This window comes from Mustela putorius, unplaced genomic scaffold (assembly GCF_011764305.1).
Source record: "Mustela putorius furo isolate JIRA1106 unplaced genomic scaffold, ASM1176430v1.1 tig00003909_pilon_pilon_pilon, whole genome shotgun sequence".
In the NCBI taxonomy this organism is placed as follows: domain Eukaryota; kingdom Metazoa; phylum Chordata; class Mammalia; order Carnivora; family Mustelidae; genus Mustela; species Mustela putorius.
In genome coordinates, this window is record NW_025422057.1 from 13,762,735 (window position 1) to 13,784,843 (window position 22,109).

The 22,109-nt window shown below is 52.8% G+C and overlaps 1 protein-coding gene across 2 annotated transcripts in view; it reads left to right on the forward strand.

Annotated features, from left to right (window-relative positions):
• HSPA12A (heat shock protein family A (Hsp70) member 12A) overlaps nt 1–22,109 on the forward strand; it is a 155,066-nt gene that overhangs the window by 75,014 nt on the left and 57,943 nt on the right. The window contains exon 1 of one of the 2 annotated variants that reach the window (XM_045068922.1): nt 16,181–16,378. The exons of the other annotated variant lie outside the window; for it this stretch is intronic. Coding sequence (XP_044924857.1) covers nt 16,336–16,378 — 43 coding nt within the window. The 5' untranslated portion in view covers nt 16,181–16,335. Of the gene's footprint in view, nt 1–16,180; nt 16,379–22,109 lie in introns of those variants that run through there. 2 annotated transcript variants of the gene reach the window in all.

Genomic DNA, 22,109 nt, shown 5'->3' on the forward strand with positions numbered 1-22,109 from the left:
TTCTAAATTCCCAAGTCAGACCCTGGGCTGCTACCAGGCCAGGAGAGTGGACCCTGGAGCTCTTGGTGCCTTTGAATCTTAGGGACTGGTTAGAACTCTTTGGCTGTAAGCCACAGAGACTGGGTATGGCTATGGAAGCTATAAAAAAGGGGGGGGGTAGTAGAAGGTTATAGGGCAGCTCACAGAATCAACGGAGCTGATCCACTAGGACTTGGAAAGCATAGGATCTTGAAATGAGGGTCTCAGGGAGAGGTAGTTCCTCGGAGCAAGTAGGCGTGTCTCCAGCAGAAGAGGAGTGGGTGCTGGACAGGCCCAGATCACCAGAGTCCCCCCCAAGTAATGTCTATGACGCTGCACACTAAGCGCTGGATGGTGTCGAAGCCACTGTCACTGACTCAGAATCGATTCCCACCTTATCTCTTTCGGGAAGAGCCCTAATTTTGCTCGTACTCATGGAAGAGATGATCCCCAGCTCAGGAGGAAACCCAACTTCATTTAAGCCGGTGGAGATAATCCCGTTGTCCTTGAGCAGGGCTGGTTTCAGACTTCAGAGTGGACGTGCGGTCCAGCCCTGTCGGGTGAGAAGTGAGCAGAGGCTGGGCAGGGAAAGAAAAAAGGCCTGCAGGAAGACTTACTGTCTTCTGCCTCTGGCCACCCCATGGCGAGATGGGACACATGGAAGGGCAGGGCCATCTCGCTGCCCTCCTGAGGTCATCCACCCACAGTGTAACTGGGCAGGGCCACAGGGGTGGACACAGAGCCCCCTCCTAATCACTTGTTACTGAGTCAAGGTTTTTTATTATTTATAGCTGGAGGTGTCCTGATACAGAAACTCTGGGACAGAATGGCAGATTTATTCCCCATTACTCCAGAGGTTAGAACTAAGGCCAGAAAGTGACATAATGAGGAAGACATTTCCACTCTTAGAGGAAGAGCTTGCTGACACCACTCTGAGATGGGGTGGGGGGAGGGGAAGGACGTGGGACCTTCAGGGAGTGAGCTTTCCATCCAGGGAGGCATTCAAACAAGATGACTGTCCGCGGTGCAGCAGATGGGTTTTCTGCAAAAGATTCAACAGGGTCACCTCTAAAGTTCTTCTGACCTTGAACTTCCAGGGTTCTGTGGTCAGGAGCAAAGACCTAGAATCAGCCCGGGCCTCCATCCTCAAATATTCCACAGGGTCAAATTTTCCTATTTCCTATGCATTTAAATACATTCTTTTAATTTTTTGTTTTACTTTAAATTCAGTTTTTCTGATACTTTGGAAAAACCTGAGCAAGCTCCATGTGTTGCTACCTATTCTTAGAGTCTCTGAAAAACATTTTATAAATACATTCTCTCTCTCTTTGTCTCTGACACACACATACACACACTCACACGGACACACAAGTACACAGGAACGTAATTACACACAGTCAACACCCAAATTATCCATAGGCAAGAATTCTAGCCAGAAAACAGAAACCCCCACCCCTGGCCCCTGAGCATATTCCCGTAACCCCTGTTTTCTTCGGGTCACGAGCTGTCTAGTAAGATCACCCGTGGCCTTGAAGTGAGAAGTTGTGCGTTTGAATTCTGGCCCGGCTGCTTCCTGGCTGGGTGATCCTGTGCAAGTCCCTTGCTTTCTCTAGGCCTGAACTAATAGACCAGCCCAAGTAGAGTAGCCATCCAGGGCTGGCACATCGGTGAGCCGTAACTAGCAACTGAAGTCGCGAGGCATGGCCTCCAGGAGGCTTGGACACGTGCAGAGAAGAGGACCCAGGGTGGGGTGCAGGTGGGCACGGTCAGCACTTGGGATGCTGATTTGGATGGCTCAGAGGTTTCCAAGGAGTCCAAAGTCTACAAATCAAGGTACCCCCTTCCCTGAATGGTGTTGGGTGCCTGATATTAAGACGTGCCTTTGCAGCCTCACTCCTCTGTTTAAAACCCTCTCTTTCTGACCTATCCCACTTTTGTCGATTTAATTTTAAAGATTCAAATATTGATTTTATTCAGATTGTAAGAGAAAAACGTACTATCTGTTGAAAATGTGTGGCGCAGTGGTAGAATAAGAAAATCACTCATAAGCTTATTATACAGGGATTACCACTATCACTGCATTAATGTCGTTCCTTCTAGTCTTTTAAATGGATGGGTAGCTATTACAGAGGAACAGAGAAGTGGGTTGGTGGCAATTTGCATTTATCTGGATATGTAGATACTGTAAGGACTCAGGCTATAATCAATAGTACCTGACATTTATTGGCGCTTACTTTGTGCTAGTGACTTGTTCTACTTGCAAGTATTATGTCATTTAATTTTTGGAATGCTCCTCTAAAGTAGGTACAGTTATTATCCCCATTTTACTGATGAAAACACTGAGGCAACAAGAAGTGGCCACCGCCATGCAGATCCACTGTGTCGATCTATGAACCCCTCAAAATGGTGGGCAGCGTCTGAGCCCTTATCCGATTCCCAAAGGGGCACATGACCCAGGAGGTCCTGAAGGGTGGCCACAGGCCCTGGAATGGGGGAGGGTAAGCCCCACCCTGCATTGGCAGGTGTCCAGGGGGTTGCCCTGGCAAGTAAGTTTGAGGAAGGGCAGACTTTCTGAGCTCACTTGTGGAACCTGAGAAGGACTTTTGTGGGATCTGACATTTAGGGTCCAAATGTGAAATTCCTTGGCCCCCGCACAGAGCTGAATGTGTTTGCTGGAGCTTGTTTGCCTTCTGATCTCACACGCACACCCCTGGTTTGTTTGGAGAGCTGCAGTTTCAAGAAACAGCAACACAATTTAGAAACCAAATCAAACGGCCAGAGTGGGAGTAGAGGCCAAGGCAAGAGGCAGCTCCCCACCCTTCCTGGGAAGCGAGGGGCGGTCTCCAGACAGAGTGTAGAGAAAGAGAGAGAAAGAAAAATATGATAAATCATTAAAGGGAATCTGGAAAGGACCAGAGGCCCCCTCATTATCCGTCTGTCTTAGCACAACTGTTTAATTTTAGTGGTTATAATCATTAGTCTATAGACGTTTTCTGCCTTTTTTGAACTTTATATTATGACATTTTCCCATGTTTCTAGACCATCTTCCCATTTATATTTGTCATTCTATCAGTTGTATGCTTTGCATGAAATAACACTGAAACATACATGCTTAAGTTGTTTCCTTTGTCCCAGAATAGATTTCTAAGAGGATTAATCGATCAAAGTACTTTTAATGTTACATATGCTTTTCCGAAGCATGAAACTTGGTTTGTGACAGCATCTTCTACGTCTTCATGGAAGGATAAGCTTCAACACAACCTCATCATCATTAGATACCATCATTTCATTGTTTTGTAATTGATGCCGCATTTTCTCAGTGTTTAATTATATACACACATATAAATTACTGATGAGAATGATAGTTTTTCATGTGCTTGCTTAACTGTTTTCTTTGTGGAGATATTTCTTTGTGACGGTTGTGTATTTAGCTCTGGACTTTGGGAAACACACAGCCTCATCTGTTAGATCATACATGATGCAACATATTAACTCATTTATTTTCCTTCTTTTTTTTAATTAAAGATTTTATTTATTTGTTTAAGAGAGAAAGAGTGCTCACACAGCAGGGGGAGGGGCAAAGGGAGAGGGAGAGGGAGGAGCACACTTCCCACTGAGCAGGGAGCCTGGGATCAGGACCTGAGCAGAAGGCAGATGCTAATGGGCTAAGCCACCAAGGGGCCCCTCTTCTATTTTCTGTCTTATCCTCAATTTGCTTTGTTTCTGAAAAACAAACAAACAAACAAACAAAACAGAAACTTAGCTTTTTAAAGTTCAATATTTTGATCTTCTTTTTTAAAAATTCTCCTCTTGTTCCAAACTTAGAACTTTATCAGGACACTAGGAAAAATAGGAAATCAAGACAGTTACAGCATTTGGGGAGGGGTAAAACAAATAACACCCTCTTACCTTGACCCAGACCTAAGCACCCTCCATCCTCAGAGCAAACCAGAGGTTTCCGGACAATGTATGTCTCTCCACTTTCCGGGTGCAGCCTGTCAGGGTGCAGGCTTGTCACAGGAGGAGGCTTCTTCCATTCTCTGCCCTCCCTCCTCTGTGCCAGCTGGGGAAGGCCGTTGGTGGGGCGGTGGGACCATCGGGTGGCTGAGGAGTGCTGGTGATGACACGGCACGGGGCAGAGCGCCAGCGAGGGAGAGGCTGGCTTGTGGACCTCGTGTTGCTGGAGCCGGCTGGCCCTGGCCCGCACACGGGGTGCTCTCTTGGGAAGGGAAAATGCAGTAGCACCGTGGAGCACTGGGCATCTTGTCCAGCATAAAATAAGCAAACACAGAAGGGGGCTGCTGCTGGTGGTGACTGAAGTTGGTGTTTAGCTTGGGGAGGGGGGCATCCTCGGTCACTGAACACTTACGTGCCAGCGTTTCAGTCGGCATTTTACACACGTACCTTATTTTCTCTTCGCGGTGGCACTGGGAGGTGGGTGCTGTGATCAGTCCCATTCGGCAGATGAGGAAAACAAGGCTGAGGGTAATTAGCACCGCAAACTCAGAAGTGGCAAAGCTGGGATTCCGCTCTGGGCCGGCAACAAGCAGCGTGAGGCAGGAGGAATCAGTGTGTTTTGTATCTGCATTGTAGGAGACTGGGCATCAGAGAGGCTTGGTGACCTGCTTGAGGCCACACAGCGAAAGCCTGACAGAGCCTGGTCTTAGAGACAGGGGTCCTGAGACCAAGTCCAGGGCTTGTCCTGCTACTGACATGGCGATCGCCACTGTTGCAAATTGCACCCACCTCAGGCCGGGTGGCCCGGGACCCTCTTGGTTCTTAGCAACCTAATGGGAGGTCCTGGCGAGAAGCCAGGTGAGCCCTGTGCCTGGTGCTTTTGTTCTAGTCACTGTTCTAGCCCCAGGCCCGTTGCACGTGGGTTAGCCCTGCGGGATCGTGGAATGTGTGCGTGGGTGCCAGCGCGTGGGTGCCAGCGCGGGGCTGGCAGACAACACAGCGCCTTTGTCCCCGCTGCCCTGACCACCACCAGATCGTCCTTCTCACACGTGGCCCGCATCCCTTGGCTGGCTGAGTAGGGTAGGCTGTTAAGTTTTACCTTTAATTTGTTGATTTTCCAAATTTACAGACTTTCTGAGGAGAGGCTGAGTAAGAAAAATAGTCTCCTGGGAAACGCGTACCCTCTTTTCTAAAGCTCGTGCCTCATTCAGGCACCACAAAGCCGGAACCATTACTGAGAACTGGTTGTGAGGAATAACCAATTGTACTGACTGACACTGATGGGAAGTTTCCGTTGTCGAAGAAGCTGGGGAAGCATTATCTAATGTAAAGCTCTAGTGGCCCTAGGGTATGGGGCTTTATCGACCCTCTTTTACAAGGGAATCTGAGAAGGACACTTACTTACCCAAGACTACAGAGCTGGAAGGGATGGAGCTAGGGTTCAAACCCAAGGATAAACCAATTCCCAAACTCATAACCTTTTTGCTTAACCCTTAAGCCTTTTGCTCCCCGCCCCCTGCCCTCTAGGGCCTTGCTTTCCGATGGAGGAGAAAGAGGGTATAGGAGGCCCAGAGCCTATTTCCATGCCCGAGTGCTGGTCAAGGTGTGCCTCGAGTTTGGGTTGTGCCCGTCTGCTTCTCTCCTTTCTACCGAGGCTGGGAGCTCCCGAAGGCCGGGTCCACATCTGGCTAGACTTTGTATCTCTGCCCAGCAGCACAGCAAGGGACTTGCAGGTGTCTGTTGGAAAAGGAGAATGAACAAGAGAGAGTGTCTCAGCAGACTTGGAGTGGGATGTTTTAAAAAAATGGTATGGACCCACTTCCTTTAGAGCAGGACTTCATGTCCAGATGGTAAAGCTGCCCAGCTCTGGGTGGCTCCCGGCTCTGCTCCTTCTGGCTCCAAGACTTCCGGCAACGTCCTGCCTTGACTACCTTCAATGTCCACATCTGAAATCCAGGCCAATATTAGCTTGTGCTTCAGAGGGAAGGCTGTGGACATTAAATGAGCATATTGGCGCATAAGCTGTGAATGACAGCTGTTGCAGTGGCTTCCTGGAAGAGCCCGTGTCCCTTGATGAGTTGGATTTTTTATAAAAATTTGGTAACTTGGATGTTGGGTACCCGGGGATTCATTGTATTATTCTGTTCTACTTTCGTGGATGCTTGAAACTTGCCGCAAGAAGATGGATGTTTAAAAACAAGTCCTAGATATCTAAGATGTTAGTTCTGCTTCAAAAACAAACACAAATAGGGGTGGGGGTTGGGCAAAATGGGGGAAGGCGGGTGGGAGGTCCAGGCTTCCAGTTACTGAGTGAGTAAGTCATGAGGGTAAAAGGTACCACATAGGGAACATAATATAAAGCAAAAACAAGGGCACCTGGGTGGCTCAGTAGGATGAGCCTCTGCCTTCGGCTCGGGTCATGATCTCGGGGTCCTGGGATCGAGCCCCGCATGGGGCTCTCTGCTCAGCAGGGAGCCTGCTTCTCCCTCTCTCTGCCTGCCTCTCTGCCTGCTTGTGATCTCTGTTAAATAAATAAATAAATCTTAAAAACAAAAACAAAATACAAATGCAGACACATCATGGGGTAGGATGCAGAAGATACATGAAAACGTTGAATCAAACAGCAGATTTGAAAGAAACGAATGGTTTAATTCAGCCGCTTTGATTTATGACCTGAGGCCAAGGCTGCCTGTGGTCTCACGGGGCCTTCAATGTTGTCATCTTTAAAAAGTCAGGAATAGTGACACTTCCCTCTAAGTATTTTATGAGTCAAGCGAGAGGAGAGATGTGAAGGTGCTTTGTAAACTGTAATTCTGCCTTCCAGTTGGATGATTTGTTCATTCATTTGACACATTTCTTAAGGCCCTGCTACATGCCAGGTACTAGGCTAAGCACCAGGACACAGTCTGGCACAGCTCTCCATGGCATGCAGAATAGACTGGGACATTCTCCTGTCATCACACCGTCCAGGTGCAAATTCTGAACCCGCCACTCACTCCTTAGGTAATTATGGTAGGCCTCAGTTTCCTTGTCTGTAAAATGGGGACAGTGACCCTTCCTCTGCATTGTTATGAAGATTAAATGGGACAATAGAAGTGAGGTGCCCAGAGCAATGTCTAGCACACAGTAAGCACTAAACATATACTTACTATTGCTACTGCCTACAGGGAGGGGACAGTCTAGTGGGAAAGGCTCAGAATAAACAATAAGGGAAGTGGCTTTAAAGTATGTTTGTGTCATGGAAAAATGGGGTGGCATGATATAACATGAAACAACACGTGGGACCAGAGAGGGCCTCTCCAGGGTGCTGACCTTTAAGGTGAGTCAGTTGGATGATATTAAGCAGGGGCAGAGGTGGGGAGAGAGGTCAGCAGAGGGGGAAGCAGGGAGTATTGGACCTGGTCAAGAAGAGAGAAGACAGAATAGTGTCAAATTACCGGGTATAATTGGTTAGGTTGTAGACTGTTCAATCCTGGGGGATATCTTAGACATTGTGGACCTGTATGTTTTTTTTACCTTCATTTTCTGGAAGATAAAATTAGTGTGTTATTTTGATTAAGTCAGGATATTATGCTGATTTCCCAGCAGTTGGAAGTCAAGTGTCTTGAGGAAGGGACTCCTTGTTCTAAATGTGAGTGTGTCATATGGGTTAGTGAAGGCCCAGGAGTAGGGTGATGAGAGTGGGGTATGACCAGGATGGAGTTAGCAGGGTGAATGGGGTCACATCCTGGAGGGCCTCATAGGCCTGGGAAACAAGCTTGGGTTGATCCTAGTTCCAGCGGGAAATCTTTGGAAGGGTTAGGAACAGAGAAAAGTGAATCTTGACCAACTTCCCGGGCATCTCTCAGGCTGAACTGAAGGGGGCGCAAGAGTAGCAGTTGGAGGCCCAGGGAGGCTGTTGAGAGACAAAAGGGATGGTCTGTGTTAGCATGATGGCGGTGATGGCGGTGGCCATCCAGAGAAGTGATGCTCATCCTGCATTTGTTAATGAGGAAAAAGGCCAAAGCAGAGTAAAAGTCAAAGGGAGATGGGGAGAAGACAAGGTTTTGAAGATATTTTATAGCCAGAGGCTATCTTCTTCCTGAATCCCGAAGTCTGTGAAGACCCCCTCATGTGCCCATCTCCTCACTTTGGTCAAATGCCCATGCTTTGTTCCCAGACGGCCTGGCGCACTGTCCAGAATGGAAGTCCATCGCAAGCAAATAGATCCGGGATTTTGGGGGAGAGAGAGTGAGGGTAAGCAAACCTCTGAGGTTGGAACTAGCGGGAGACAGAGGTGGGCCGGCCGCTCTGGGTGTGATGGCTCAGCTGTGTCCGCCCCAGCGGCCGCCTGAGTAGCTCTGAGCACTACGGGCACTGTCTCCACTGATCATGCTACCCTGTCAGGAGGGCGACATCACTGTCCTCTCTACAGGGAGAGACAGGGGTTCTGAGGAGTTTGGCTAAGTTGTCCAGGACACCCAACCTGACACCAGAGACCTCCCTTGCTCCACCATTCAGAGCCTACTTCCTGATGTGGCCCGGCCTCCTCTGCCCAGTGTACCCATGGAAAAGCCACCATTTTGTTTAGCTGCTAACCAATGGAGACTTTTAAAAAATGTATATTTTATTTATTTATCTGACAGAGATCACACGTAGGCAGAGAGGCAGGCAGAGAGAGAGAGGGGGGGGATGCAGGCTCCCTGCTGAGCAGAGAGCCTGATGTGGGGCTCGATCCCAGAGCCCTGGGATCATGACCTGAGCCGAAGGCAGAGGCTTTAACCCACTGAGCCACCCAGGCGTCCCCAGTGGAGACTTTTGAGTTCGATTCTTAGTCTGGATTCTAAGGGCCCTCAGCTGGGCTTTAGCATGCTGAGAGCCCGGAACTGTACAGTCGGGGAACGCTTTCCCCCAGAATAAAGACAGAGTCTTGCTGACCAAGTGTACACATTTTGGTGGTTTGGCTTCCTCCAAGCTTAAAACAAAGTGCCTGGTACATAGTAAAACCTCATGCATATCTATGGAAGGAGTGAATGAATCTCGTGATTAAGGTCCTTATCCAATTGTTCTTTCTTAGTCTATGGCTTCCAGAACTCAAGGACGTCTTTTCATGGGCACTTGGTGAAGACTTAATGGTCCCTCTCCACTTGATGGGTGAGGCCCAGAGACAAGCTCTCACAAGGCTGAGCTCAGGGACCTGATGACCTTAAAGCAGATCTCCCTTCCCTCAGCCTGGTGCTGCCTTCCCCCCTTCTCCAGGCAAATCCTGGGACCGTAGACCTGCCTCCAGGAAGAAGACACAGAACCATGCAGGCCAGGAGGGCACAGCAGCCTCTCACATCTACGTGGGATGTGCAGATGTTCCCACAATTGGGTAGAACTATCCACAGAGGCAGCTCTAGGTGCCTGGATGGGGTAGAACCATCCAGACAAGCAGGTGACAAGGCAGCACCAAGATAGGGGAGATCTGATTTTTCGGGGGCTTTTCCCGCAGCTGCAGGTGGCCGGATCTGCTCAGATTTATCTTTTTAGGGTTCAGAATGCTCTCTTTGCCTGGTATAGAATTCTAGAAAGTTGGAGAGGAGGGATCCTGGAGGTCAGCTCCATGCCACACTCTGCAGGAGGCGGACATTGCTACTCATCACCACATTCCTATCCGCAGAGCTAGAAAGGGCCTTGTTGCCTCTGGTGTCCCTGTAGTCATCAGGAATCAATTGCAGTTAGTCTCCTGCTGGGCCTTTTGCAGTGACGGGGAGGGGGGCTTGGGGGGGGGGAGTTTGTGGGGGGGGGAGACTGAAAGCCCAGCAGAGCTGAGAAGCAGGGGGCTGTCCCTAATTGCATGACTTTGAACGAGAGATCTAGCTTCTCTGAGCCCCAGTTGCCACCGCATTATTTATTTATTTACGTGACCACTCATTCATTTCTTCAACAAATGTATCTCGAGCTCCTCCAGAGCCAGGCACTGGGCTAGGAGCGAGATGCAACAAGTAATTTTTTTCTGTAACTCGAAACCTTTGGCTCTAACAAGCTAGTTTGTTGCAGCCCTTGTTGATATAGCTCCCCCCCCCCCCCACCGGGATCGTTCCCATTTTCCTTCTCTGAGCCTCATCCCTGGTCGCACTTTCTGTGCTGGCCTCCTTCATACACGGACTTCCAGAATGTTCCATCTTACCAGGAACCAGGCGCTTGCAGAGCCAGGGTTTGAGCCGCTCTGAGAATACTGCTGAGAGAGGAGCCGCAGACGCTTGCTCTGCTGTTTGAAATACTTACAAAAAAATATTTGGACGACTCTTCATTACCTGCGCGGGCATGTTTACATTGCAGGCCGGAGCGTTTGTGAAATTCTGAGAAACAGTTTCCTGTGGAACGTGAATGTTTCTCCTGGAAGACTCCTGTGGCAACCCATGTTGTATATGTGAAGCGTGTTTTGGAATTTTATAACACAGAGGCTGATTCACAGCAGATGGAATAGAAATCCAAGGGAAAAGGATGTATAAACTGGGCACCACGATTCAGCTCTGAGTTCAGATTTTTAAGATGTACTAAAGGTCAGAGGTCAGGACCTTGACCTATAGCCTAGGCTTTCCCTTAAGTTTTTTTTAAAGATTTATTTATTTGAAAGAGAGACAGCGCACACGCACGTGTGAGTGTGCACACATGAGTGGGGGGATGGGGAGAGGCAGAGAGAGACGGAGAGAAATTCTCAAGCCGACTCCCTACTCAGTGCAGAGCCTGACGCAGGGCTCATTCTCAGGATCATGACCTGAGTCAAAACCAGGAGTCGGCCACCCAACCAACTGAACCACCCTGGTGCTACTCCCTGAAGTTTTCATGTTGCCTTGGCTCATCTGAATCTTGGTGCCATTATAAAGGAGGCAGTTTTATGATACTCAGTTTATAGACAAAATTCCGGCGGCATATTATAAAGTCCAAAGCAGCTTTTACTGGAAGCTTCCTACATAAAAGCCCAGATTTGGATTAGTATCAGTGTTTCTCAAAATTTTAAAGAATTTTTCTTGGATAAACATTTTGTTAAAAGCCACTCACCACCATATCTTCCATGTGTCTTTTATGACCCCGAAATTTTTTACCTAAATCCATTCTGTAATTTATAATATACAATATATACAATGTATTATAATATAGTAGGCATTTCTGTGGCCCCAATTTGAAAATTAAATAATAAGTCCTATTTACTGTAGTGTATGTAGCCTAGCCCTACGCCGAGTGTTTTACATATATTGTCTCCCACAATTATCCTGCCTATGGTTATCAACGCATTTTACAGATGAAGAAACAGATCCAGAGGGGTAGGGAATTACTCAGCCTGGATTTGAACCTTAGTCTGGCTGACTCCATGTGACCCCACACTCTTCACTTGCTCTGTCCCTGTCTTGCTGCACCCCCAGGACCAGCACCCTCAGTGGGAGATCCATCAGGAAGCGAGGAAGGTGTGTCTTTGTGTGGGGGCTGAAAGACAAGGTGGGGGACTGTTGCAGCGAGGTGTCTGGGGGCTGGGCTGTGCGCTGGGGATGAGTCAAGTGAGGGCCTGAAGCCGAGGAGCTGTTTTCCTTTTTAGTATTTAACTGTCTGTTCCAGGCCCCTGTGAGTCTGGGGGCCACGGTTGTGCACATGGCTGACCCTGCCCGCTGGTGGGGGAGATGGGCCACCCAACATTGGAAAGACCTGAGTTCTAGTCTCAGCTCTGCAGCTTCTCAGCTGCACCTTTCTGGGCCTGGATTTTGTCTTCTATATAATGGGTTGATAATAGTAGTGACCCAGAGCCGTGATGGTGCTAAGAGAGGAGGGTCAGGGGAGTCAGACACAGATGACAGAGTGGGGGCCTCGTGCTGTCTTGGAGGGCCTGGTGGTTTTCTGGAACAAGTGCTGTCTAAGCTGAGACCTGGAGGAGGAGAGAGATTTGGTGGTAAAAGGAATGGAGAGTGGACTCCCAGGGAGGTGCCAGTTCTTTGGGGACCTGAGGACAGGCCCATGTGACTGGAGTGATCAGCATGAAATTACCAGAAGGTGGTGACTTGGCTCTGGGCTGGGCCCCTTTTGGGGACTCAAGTGGCCCATTGAGACCTGTAATTGATAGGAGTGGAGGTGGGGACATTCTCGCTGCCCACGACGACAGACCACAGTCTGGGCCCCTCTGGCCCAGAAGGTGGAGAAGAAATCATATGGAGGGTTCTGAAGGGAGTCCACAGGGAGCCCTGTGTGGGGAAGTTCGAGGCGGACTGGCAGGGACTTGCTGCCCAGTGACCTCCCACAAGTATGGACGTGCTCTGCCACGGCCGTGAGAGCCCCCAGGAGTCCGTGGGATGTCCCCGTGGCGGGCTGGGTCCTCCCAGCTGCACGAAGCCTGTCACGCTCCTCTTTCAGTGATGGAGCCCGTCCCTTCTCCATCAAGCTTTTGTTGGGCACCGGCCACACACCGGGTGCTCGTCTAGACCTGGGGATACAGAGGTGAGCAGTGCAGTCCGAGATCCTCCTCTCACGGAGCTTACTTCCCTGTGGGCACGGGACGGCAACAGGAGAACCATCTGGGAGGGTGGCATGTCCCGAGTGAGTGAGGATGCAAGCCATGTGCATGTCTTGGGCACTGGGTCCCAGGCAGGGCCGCCACCTAGAGCAGAGGCCGGGAGGTGGGATGAGATTGGGCCTGTGCACATGGATGGCGTGTGCAGTTTGGAGTGAGGGATGGGACAGTGGAAGGAGCCAGAGTCAAGAGGCAGCAGAAGGCCAGGTCATGTAGGACCCAGTAGCAGAGGAGCGACGGGGTCTTAGGCTGCTGCTACTGGTGGACGAGGCTCTGGGTGTCAGGAGAGGACAGGGGGAGCCCTTCCCTCTGTCGAGTGACAGAGACAGGCCATGCTGTTTGTGGCCAGAGAAAGTCTGCGCAGGTGCCCCCACCTTCCTGTGCTTCCATCTGCTCTGCTAGAAAACAGCGCGGAGGTCTGTGAGAAGTAGATGACGCCCCGGCTGGCCCAATGTGTGCTCGCCAGGGCCGTCTCTAATTAGTGAGAGGATTAAAGCCCCGAGGACAAGCCCCAGGCAGAGGGTGCACTGCCTTTCATGCTCCCTGAAAATCGAAACTGTCTTCTGCTCTGTGCCCACAGCATGGGGCCTGCATGCCCCCCCCCCACCATTGTCCTCACGTGCCCTCCTGTCACTGTGGCTGCATGTCAGCAGAGAGGGCAGGTGGCCCTGAGGCCTTTCCACCACAGGTGGCAGGAGGGTGGGGACCGCGGGGTTCCTGCTGGTTCTGACAGGCTGCCAAGACCAATGTCTTGGTGCTGGGGGTCAGGACTCTGAATGGAGAGGGACAGGATGCCGTAAGGATACTGAAGAGGGGCACCCGGGCCAGATGGGGGTGCAGGGAAGGCTCCCTGGAGTTGGGAGGTCTATGCTGAGGTCTTCAGGGTGCTGGTGATGAGCGATGAGGGGCGAACTGGTCAAAACACCAAACACATTTTAAGGCATTTGAAATGCCAGCACCTGAGGCGGGGTTGGGGGCAAAGGACTGAAAGAGGTCCTGAGGGGCGGGGCAGGGAGGAGCTGAGAGGTGGGTGGGCGGGGCAGACCAGATTCACCAAAAAAAAAAAAAAAAAAATGGCCCAAAGGGTAGGACAGGAGCTGGAAGGTGAGGAGGTCCTACAGACAATGTAGGCAGTGAGACGTGATGGGAACGTGGACGAGGGTGGTGGCCGTGAGGACGGAGTGGAAATGTCTACGGTCAGCTAGGTAACGCCGCACTTGGAGTTTGACCAAACTCAGACGGACGCAGAGAGAGGAGTGAGAGCTGATGCCCAGGTGTGGACCCTGGGTGGCTTGTGGGTGATGCCGCCTTATCGAGATCCTGCGGCCAGGAGGGAGGACTGCAGAGGATGAGCTGGGCTTTGGGAGAGAGGGAAGGGCGTGGGAGGTGCTCTGGGGAGACTCTCAGGAGGTCTGGAGCCCCAAAGGAAGGTCGAGCCCTGGGCGGGGAGGTGGGCATCTCTGCAGATAGATGGAGGAGGCTTCTGAGTGCTGAGCTGTCTGTGCAGCAGTGTGGAAGAAGGAGAAAAATAAAACAAAATATGCGAGTGTGTAGATTGCCCTGGGAGCCTTGGGGGTTGAGTGTTGTCCTAGGATTCCCTGGGCTGGTAGCCTGGGACTGGGTCCCTGAAGGATGCCTGGCTGTGGGCAGGTAGACGAGGGAAACGATGGGGTTGTCCAACATGGAGAGAGACGTAGACTGTGGCCATATCCGAGGAAGGCTGGTGGAAGGAAGGTTTCTTGGGAGAGAGATGCCAGACAAGGCACATTGTCAAAGGTGTCGAACATTAAGCTGAAGAGTTAGAGCTTTTTCTTGTAGAAGAGGGAGGCTCAGCATGGTTTTGGAACACAGGAGACTTAGTCAGAACCACGTTTAATTTCTGGCCTCACTGCCTTGGCACGTGTCCTTATGACACGTGCTCAGTGGGCAGCGTGCTGGTGGCTGTCCCTGCCCTCTGAGCTTCAATTCATGTGGCCTCAGCCTGGCCAGCTTCACTCAGTGGGGATATAGGGGCAGAACTGGGAAGGCAGCTTGAAGGGCCATTGCAGGGTTAGCCTCGTCACCTCCACCACTGCCTTCACTCTTCCTCCAGTCTGCATTTGGGTGCCCTGTGCTCTTGGCCTCCAGACCGTGTCTTGAGCCTGCCTTTGAGATAATGGGGGATTGTCTCAGTAGGCAAGTAGTCCTGGGAGGGAGAGGGCGCTCGGTAGGAAAACCATGTTCTCCACTCTGGGAGTGCCCCCATGGGCCCCCCATTGCCCACTGTCTGACTATTGTCCACTGTAAAAAGGTGCCTATGACTTAATAACATGTAATACTTTTTGGACTGCTTACCACGTGCCAGACCCCAACCAAGGCTACATATAGCAGTTCATTTAGTCCTCTTCATTCTTAGGAAGTGGGCTCTCTATACCCATTCCACAGATGACAATACTGAGGCTCAAAGAGGTTAAATTATTAGCTCATGGTCTCATCTACAGTCAGAGACTGTAGGCTCAGGATTTTTAATGCAGGCCAACAGAGGTCAAGTTCATCTTTTTAACGCATCACCCTAAAATCACTCTGAGCAGAGGCTGGTCTCTGGGGTCTCCCAGCAGCACCCCGCCCACCCCCTCCTCCATAACCTGGCAGCATGATGAAGCCTCCTTTAGGTACCTTTTGAGAGCTGTGGCCATCTCAGAGCAAGCTGGTGGTTATCCCACCTTGGTCACTTACTTGATGTGTGTGGTCTAGGGATCATCACTGAAATCCCTTAAACCTTAGTTTCCTTCTCCGCAAAATGGGGACCACTAGTCACCTCTGAGAGTTATGCGAAGAAAATGAGATAAGGCTCTTAAGCACTTAGTATAGGGCCAGGAGTCAGGGAAGGGCCCGGTAACGGTGGTCATGAGAGTCGTTGCCTCCTTGCACAGAGGACCCGGAAGCCACCTGGCCAGTCGCGAACAGGTGCCAGTGGCACGTGTGTGGGGCGGGGCCAGAGGACAGGGAGGATGACTCATTAACCGAAGCTCTGCATTATTGATGCCGTTATTCTCAGACTTTGAACGAGGGCCGGCTTGGGAGCCCATATATGGAAGGCGCGTCGCAGCCTCCGCGACAGGCAGCCCCCGGGGTCCCGAGTTGCCATGGAGTCCCGCAGGCAGCCCGGGGCAACCTCCCGCGGTGCTCGGAGCGAGCCCCCCCACCCCCCCACCCCAGCGCAGGTCCTCGGTCTGAGGCCTGAGCCCTGGCTGCGCCGGGTTCCTCCATCGCGTGGCCCTTGCTCCCCTTGGACCGAGGGGGAGAGAAATGACCGGGTGGAGACTGGGGCGGGCTTCCTCCGGAGACTGCGGTTCCTGCGCGGTGCCTGCCGCAGGGCTTCGGCCCCGGGCTCTTCCGATGAGCGGAGGCGCGGCGGGGCGGAGGGGACCTGAAATCCGGTCCCTGCCGCTGGCCGAGCAGTGCGCCTTCAGTGCGCCGGCGTCCGGCCGGCTGGCGAGAAGCCGAGTCCCCACCGCGCCCCCTCCTCGGCGGCGGCGGGCTCCGGGGGGAGCCCGGGAGAGGAGGGGCCAGACCCGGAGCGACGGGTCCCGGGGGCGGGGGGACGCCGAGCCGGGCCCCGCGCCGGCCTTCCCCGGCCTTCCCCCGCCGGCCAGGCTCCGCGGGGCGGGGCGCGGGGCGGGCCCGGGAGGAGCGCGGGGAGGAGTCCGGGCTGCGGCGGCGGCGGCGGCGTCACAGCAGCGCTCCCGCTGCCCGGCGCATCAGACCCGGCCCGAGCGCCTCCGAGGACGCGGACTGGGACCCACACGGGCACAGGGGCTGCGCCGGAGGTTCCTCTCGCGGGCGGGGGCTGCGCGACCATGGCGGACAAGGAAGGCGGCGGCGGCGACACGGGTCCCCGAGGTGAGCGCCGGTCGCGGGTCCTGCGGCTGCGGCGGGGCGGGCCGGGGAGGGATGAGGCGCGCTCGGCCCGGCGCCCCGCAGCTCCCTCTCGGAAAAAGTGGGCGCGCACCCCTCAGCATCTTGCCCTCGCTGGGAGCAAGGGGCAGCGCCGCGGCCGAGCAGGGGGTCCGGGGGAGGGGGACCGCCTGCGGCCCGCCGGTCACGTGCTGCGCACCCCGGCTGGGGTGCGGACACTGCGGCGGGAACTGCAGCCCCTGCCCGGGTGCCCTGGACATCCCGGTCCCAGGGTGGCGCCTCTTGGGGGGAGGGCCTTGCGAGTCCGGGTGAGAACCAATCCCGGGTGCCCATCCCCTGCGCGCGGTGCGGGGACGCCCGCGATTGCCGAGTAAGGGGCCGGCCGCCGGGTGGCCCCGTATCCCCAGCGGCTCGTTTCCGTGACTCAGCGAGGCGCGGGTGGGAGCCTGGGGGCAAACCAAGGGTCTGGAGCTGTCCCCTGGCCCCGCCGAGGTCGCGCGTACGTGCGGGGAGTGGGGGCCGCAGCTCCGGGCTGGACTGCGGCTCACTGCCCGCCCCGCCCATCCCCAGGGATTCTGCCGGCGGTGGAGGGGCCAAGCGGCGAGGGCTCGTCTGTCCCCTCCTTGCCCTGGCGGGGGAGAGGAAGGTGGCTCCCAGTGCGGAGGACGGACGCTCGCATTCTGCAAATGTTCTATGGCCGCTTTCTTTGGGGAGCGTGGTTAGGGCTCGGATGGGGCGGGGGTGCCGGGTAAGGACCGAGAGAGGACCCGGCACCGGGGGAAGAGGAGGAGCAGCTTTTGGAGCCCAGGACTATAAATCATGGTTTCACCAGCGGAGGGGACGGCCTGACCAGGATTGTGGGTCCCAAGTGGGGAAAGTTGGGCGCACGGAGACGCCGCGCGTGTCTGACCTGAGGGGCTTTAGCAGTAGCAGCCGCAGGAGGGGAGCGCAGCCCAGTGGCTTCCGGCGAGCGGCAGGGTAAGCTGCCTGGCGAGGATGAAATTAAAATGTCTGGGACGTGAGGGAAATTCATCCAGGGAAAGCTCTGCGGGCACCTCAAAGCTGGGGAAACTGAGTCAGGTGGCAGCGCAGCCACCATGGGCAGGGTGCTTGCAGTCTTGCAGACTGGTCGCGGCCCCCGCCCTCTGCTGCGCTCTGAGCGGCACCTGCCCCCTCCCCAGCCCATTGTTCCAGCAGATCTGGGAGGTGCCTCCCCGCATGGCACTGCAGTGGTGGGGGAGTTGCGGGGGGAGGGGGACATCCTGACAGGGCTCACTCTTGGGAGGGGCCTTGGAGAGCTCAGGCCAGGCCCAAAGGCGCATCAAAATCTGCCCCCACCCCTGCCCTTCCCCAGCTGGCAAAGGCGCAATGGGCTGGTGGCTTTGTCTGGATATCACTCAGCAACTGGATGGGTTCATTCCCCCTCCCCTACTTTTTCTTTAAATTGGAAAAAAAAAATGTAGGGTGATAGGGAGGGACATCAGATTTGCTAAGAATTGCTAAAGCTTAAGTTTCTTGTCTCTCATGCTGGGATAAACAGTGGTTGGCTGTATCAGATTCAAGGTTGGCTATGGGATGTGTGAAATCGGAAGAGCGAGCAGGAACGTGCTTCCCCCTACACCCCACACGTTTGTCTTGTAAAATTGGATTCAGCACCCCTACCCTAGACACACACACGTGCGCACGTGCGCGCGCTCGCGCGCGCACACACACACACACACACACACACACACTGGGTGGTTGCCTGTCCTCAGGTTGGGAGAGCTCTCCATCCAGGATGGGGAGACACATGCTGGGTGTGCTGGGCCACCTGCCACCGTTCCCATGTGCCTGCTCTAGAGTGTGTCTTCACTTCAGTGATCTGCAATTCGAGGCAGCCTGTGCAAATATCCAACACACGGACTTGGGGCACAGAGCAGGCTGTCCCTGGCAACTTGCTGGTTCTCTCTTGGTTCCCAACCCTTCATCTCTAACATGGGAGATATTAATAGTATCTTATGGGAGCAGAGCCTGCTCACCCATCATCTAACACATCTATTTGTAAGATTTCCTCACTGAATATTCTGTGTGGGGCAAGGAGCATAGCTTATTTTATTTCTTAAAGCCTCTGCAACAGACCTGTTACCAGCATTGCCCTTTCCCCCAGGTAGGAAATCTAATCTAGATTGAACGACCTATCCAAGGTCACACATCTAGGAAGTATTGATTTGGACTTAGGCCATGGGATTGCAGGGCTCTAGCCCTTTGCTGCCATCCTATGTAGCCCCTGTGGGTGTGGCCAGTGATGCCTGCTGTATGAGGAACATGAAAATGGTGTTCTTCTGGGGATTATTTCAAGGATGCTTCAAGGATGATTGCAGAGGGATCAAGCTGTTGGGGATTTTGGGCAGTGAGAGCCCTGGGTGGTGCGATGAGCCGGAAAGACTGGCTATAACATGTTTCCCAACGGAGCACGTGGGGGTGGGGTGTGGGTAGAGTTCTTCATGAAACAAGAATGGCAAATGTTGGTAGTTGAAGAAGCTGTCTGATGGGTACCTAGCGCTTCATCACTATTCCCTTTCTCTATGCATTTCCTATGAGTTTCCTTTAATTAAATATTTACATTAATTTGCCAAGGGCCACCTTTTAATCTTTAGAGGTTTGGACGGCAAAAGCTGAGATGACCTTCATCCTGCCCCCAACAAGACCCGCCTTGGTTGACACAGGGACCCCTAGAAGGATGAGATGAATGGGCAGGGTGGGGGGGGAGGATGGGGGGCCCCGTGGGATGGTTCAGGCCAGGCTAGCTCTTATGGTGACCGAGTCAGGGGTAGGCGTGGGCAGTGGAAACCTAGTCAATTACTCCAGGGAGGAGATGGGGTTAGGGAGAGGAACAGCAGGCAGGGGAGTTGCCCGTGTTGGGGGTGCCTCTGGAGGCACTGGGTTGGGCTTTGGAGATGGGATTCTTAGCATGCTGGTAGTTAATCACGATAAAAACAAACATTTCGAACATGGACATTTAGTGAGGACTCTGTTGAAAATTTTGAATTATTGAAATTATTGAATTACTTCTTTTGGCCCCGCGCACATTTGTTATTGAACGAATGGCTAACAGGGGTCCTGTTACGCCCATTTTACGAGGGAGGGAGCTGCCAGGCCTGCATGGCTCAGTCGCTCAAGAAGTGGGCTTGAGTGAAGGGTGGGGGGTGGTCAAGCTGTCTAGCCTCTCTCAACATGCGCCAGGCAAGGCATAGGCCCTGAGGAAATTCCACTGAGGGTCGGAATGAATGAGCGCACACACGCCTCGTGGAGTGTGGCTGCCTCACTTCCCCATGGCCACCAAACTGCAGATGGAAGTGGAGGGCACTGGCTGCAGCTCCCAAGAAGCCGAGGACAAGTTGAAATGATGCTCTGGGTATCCAGAGCATCTGGCTGGGGCTCTGGCCAGGGACCCACTTTCATGTCCGTGTGTGTCTGTAGCTGTGCCCCTGCCACTGTGTACTCTTCCCTGTGCGAGCACCCCACACAGTGTCCCATTTCTCAGAGCCCTGTGATCTCCTTTCTTCTCAGGAAGCCTTTGTAGACTCATCCAGCTTGGTGAGATCTTGCCTTTGTGGTCCCAGAGCGTTTGGTACTGATCATTGGTAATCTCAACTAGTGTCCATTGAGTGCTACAATGTTCCAACTTCATATGTGCACATCCCATTGACTCCTGCGACAACCCTAGGAGGTTGGGGTTATTATACCCCATTTTGCTGATGAGACAGTTGAGGCTTTTGAGACTTTGTTAGTTTGCTCAGCCAAGGGATCAAATCACGTGGCCAATGAATGCTTGAGTCGGGACATCAATCAGTCAAGGACCCTAAAAACTTGAGATTTTCTCTCAATGTCTTTTGTCCAACAAAGGCAAGGACTGTGTCTTTCATTTCCATATTCTTAGGGAGGGCACATAGTAGGTGCTCAATAAACACCCTACTGTGTGTTGAGTGACTCTCAGTCAGTAATCCATAAGGGAACACAGCAGTGGGGAATGGCATCTGCATCCAGCCCACTCTGCAACAAAGTGGTGCTTCTAGAAACATGGATGCTCAGGAGTGGGTTGAAGCTGAAGGGCTGTAGGCAGGGCTCAGTCAATCCTTGAAGAGCTGAAATTTTGATTCCAACAAGGGTTTGAGTGACGACTCAGTATTGTGGGGGCGAAATGCTCTCTCAGCGCATAAATAGGCCTCTGGTAAGGGAGAAAGCGTCTTTATTATTGCTGTGCATAATTAGAATGGCAGGGAGGAACCAGGCGCTTTAATGAATGAGCAGCGTGGGGTAGGGAGTGAGCGCCTTCCCCCTGCAGCATGTTTGGACATTGATAGGGGAGCAGGGTGAGCCACGGCGGGGACCAAGAATTGACACCGACCCCACCCACCGTGGCGGGTTCCTCAAATCCTTGCTGCCCCCCTTTTATTAGAAACGATTCCCAATCCATTGCTCAGAGATGGGCTGTCACAGGTGCGTAGGGGTAGGGGTAGGGGAGCAATGTGGCTTTGGAGCCCTAAGTGCGTGTGGACTCCAGCTAAGTTTTCTCTTCCTGGTCTGGGTGAGGGGCACATGGTGTCTGCCTTGGTCTGTTGTGGGAACAGTGCAGATATCAGAGGGGCCATAATTTATCAAGTTCTTTCCCCAGCGGAGGAAGGGAGAGGGGACGTTCCTGTCTCTGCCTCCCAGATGCCCCCAGGGATGACCATTGCCTTGTGTGGCATGATGACGGGTCCGGCTGATCTGCTTTCTTTGCAGGCGTTAGAAGGAGGGCAGATTCTGCTCCGGTTTTTCCGACTTGGGTCTAGGTAGGGAATATGTCCAGGTCCTGAAGCAAAACGCTGGAAGGGAGGAACACTCCTTTCCCAGCAAACACGAAGTCGGCCCTCCTTGAGCGCCTTTCCCCCATGTCTGCAGAGCCCACGGATGAGAGGCAGGAAGGAAGGCGGCTGAGGGCGGGTCCAGGAGCATGTCAGTGTCGGAAGCTACACATTTTGGTCACTGGACATCCCCTGGGGCTCGTTCCCCATCCCGGCTGCCTGTTAGCATCACCCGGGGAGCTTTTTACATGTCTTGATGCCTAGGCCTCCTTGCAGAACTATTCTATCAGGACTTCTTGGAGTGAACAGCCAAGTTTGGCAAATCTGTGAGTTAGCACATATCTGGATTTCAAACTTGGGACCTCAGCATGAGGGGGTTAGAGGGCAGGAGCCTTGGACACGGTTCATTCCCTGGTGCTAGACTGAGTCAGCAGACTTCGTAGGTACCAGCTCTGTGCTCCATGGTTCGCTTGTATTGTGTCATTTCATCTTCATAAATACCCCATGAAGTGGGAGATTTCACACAAGGGGAAACTGAGGCTCAGAGGAATCGAGGAGGTGCCCCAGGGTGAGATAGCTGGGGGGAGGGGCGTCAGGGAGGGGTGACCTTAGAACAGAGCTCAGGGCTGTCAGCAAAACCTCCACGGGCACATTTTGTACTTAGGGAACTTTTTCTCTGTCTTCAACCTCTTCGAGATTCACCTTCCTGATTCTGCCATAGGTACTGACCACCTAAACCGTGATTTCTTGATGACTTTTAAAATTGATCTGCTGGTTTTTGAAAAACGCATTTATTTTAAGAGACTTACTTATATCAGTTCCATAAATGGGAAACCTGTGTCACTTGCCCCACATAGAAGGGGACTGCAGTGAAAATGTGTGGCATCCCA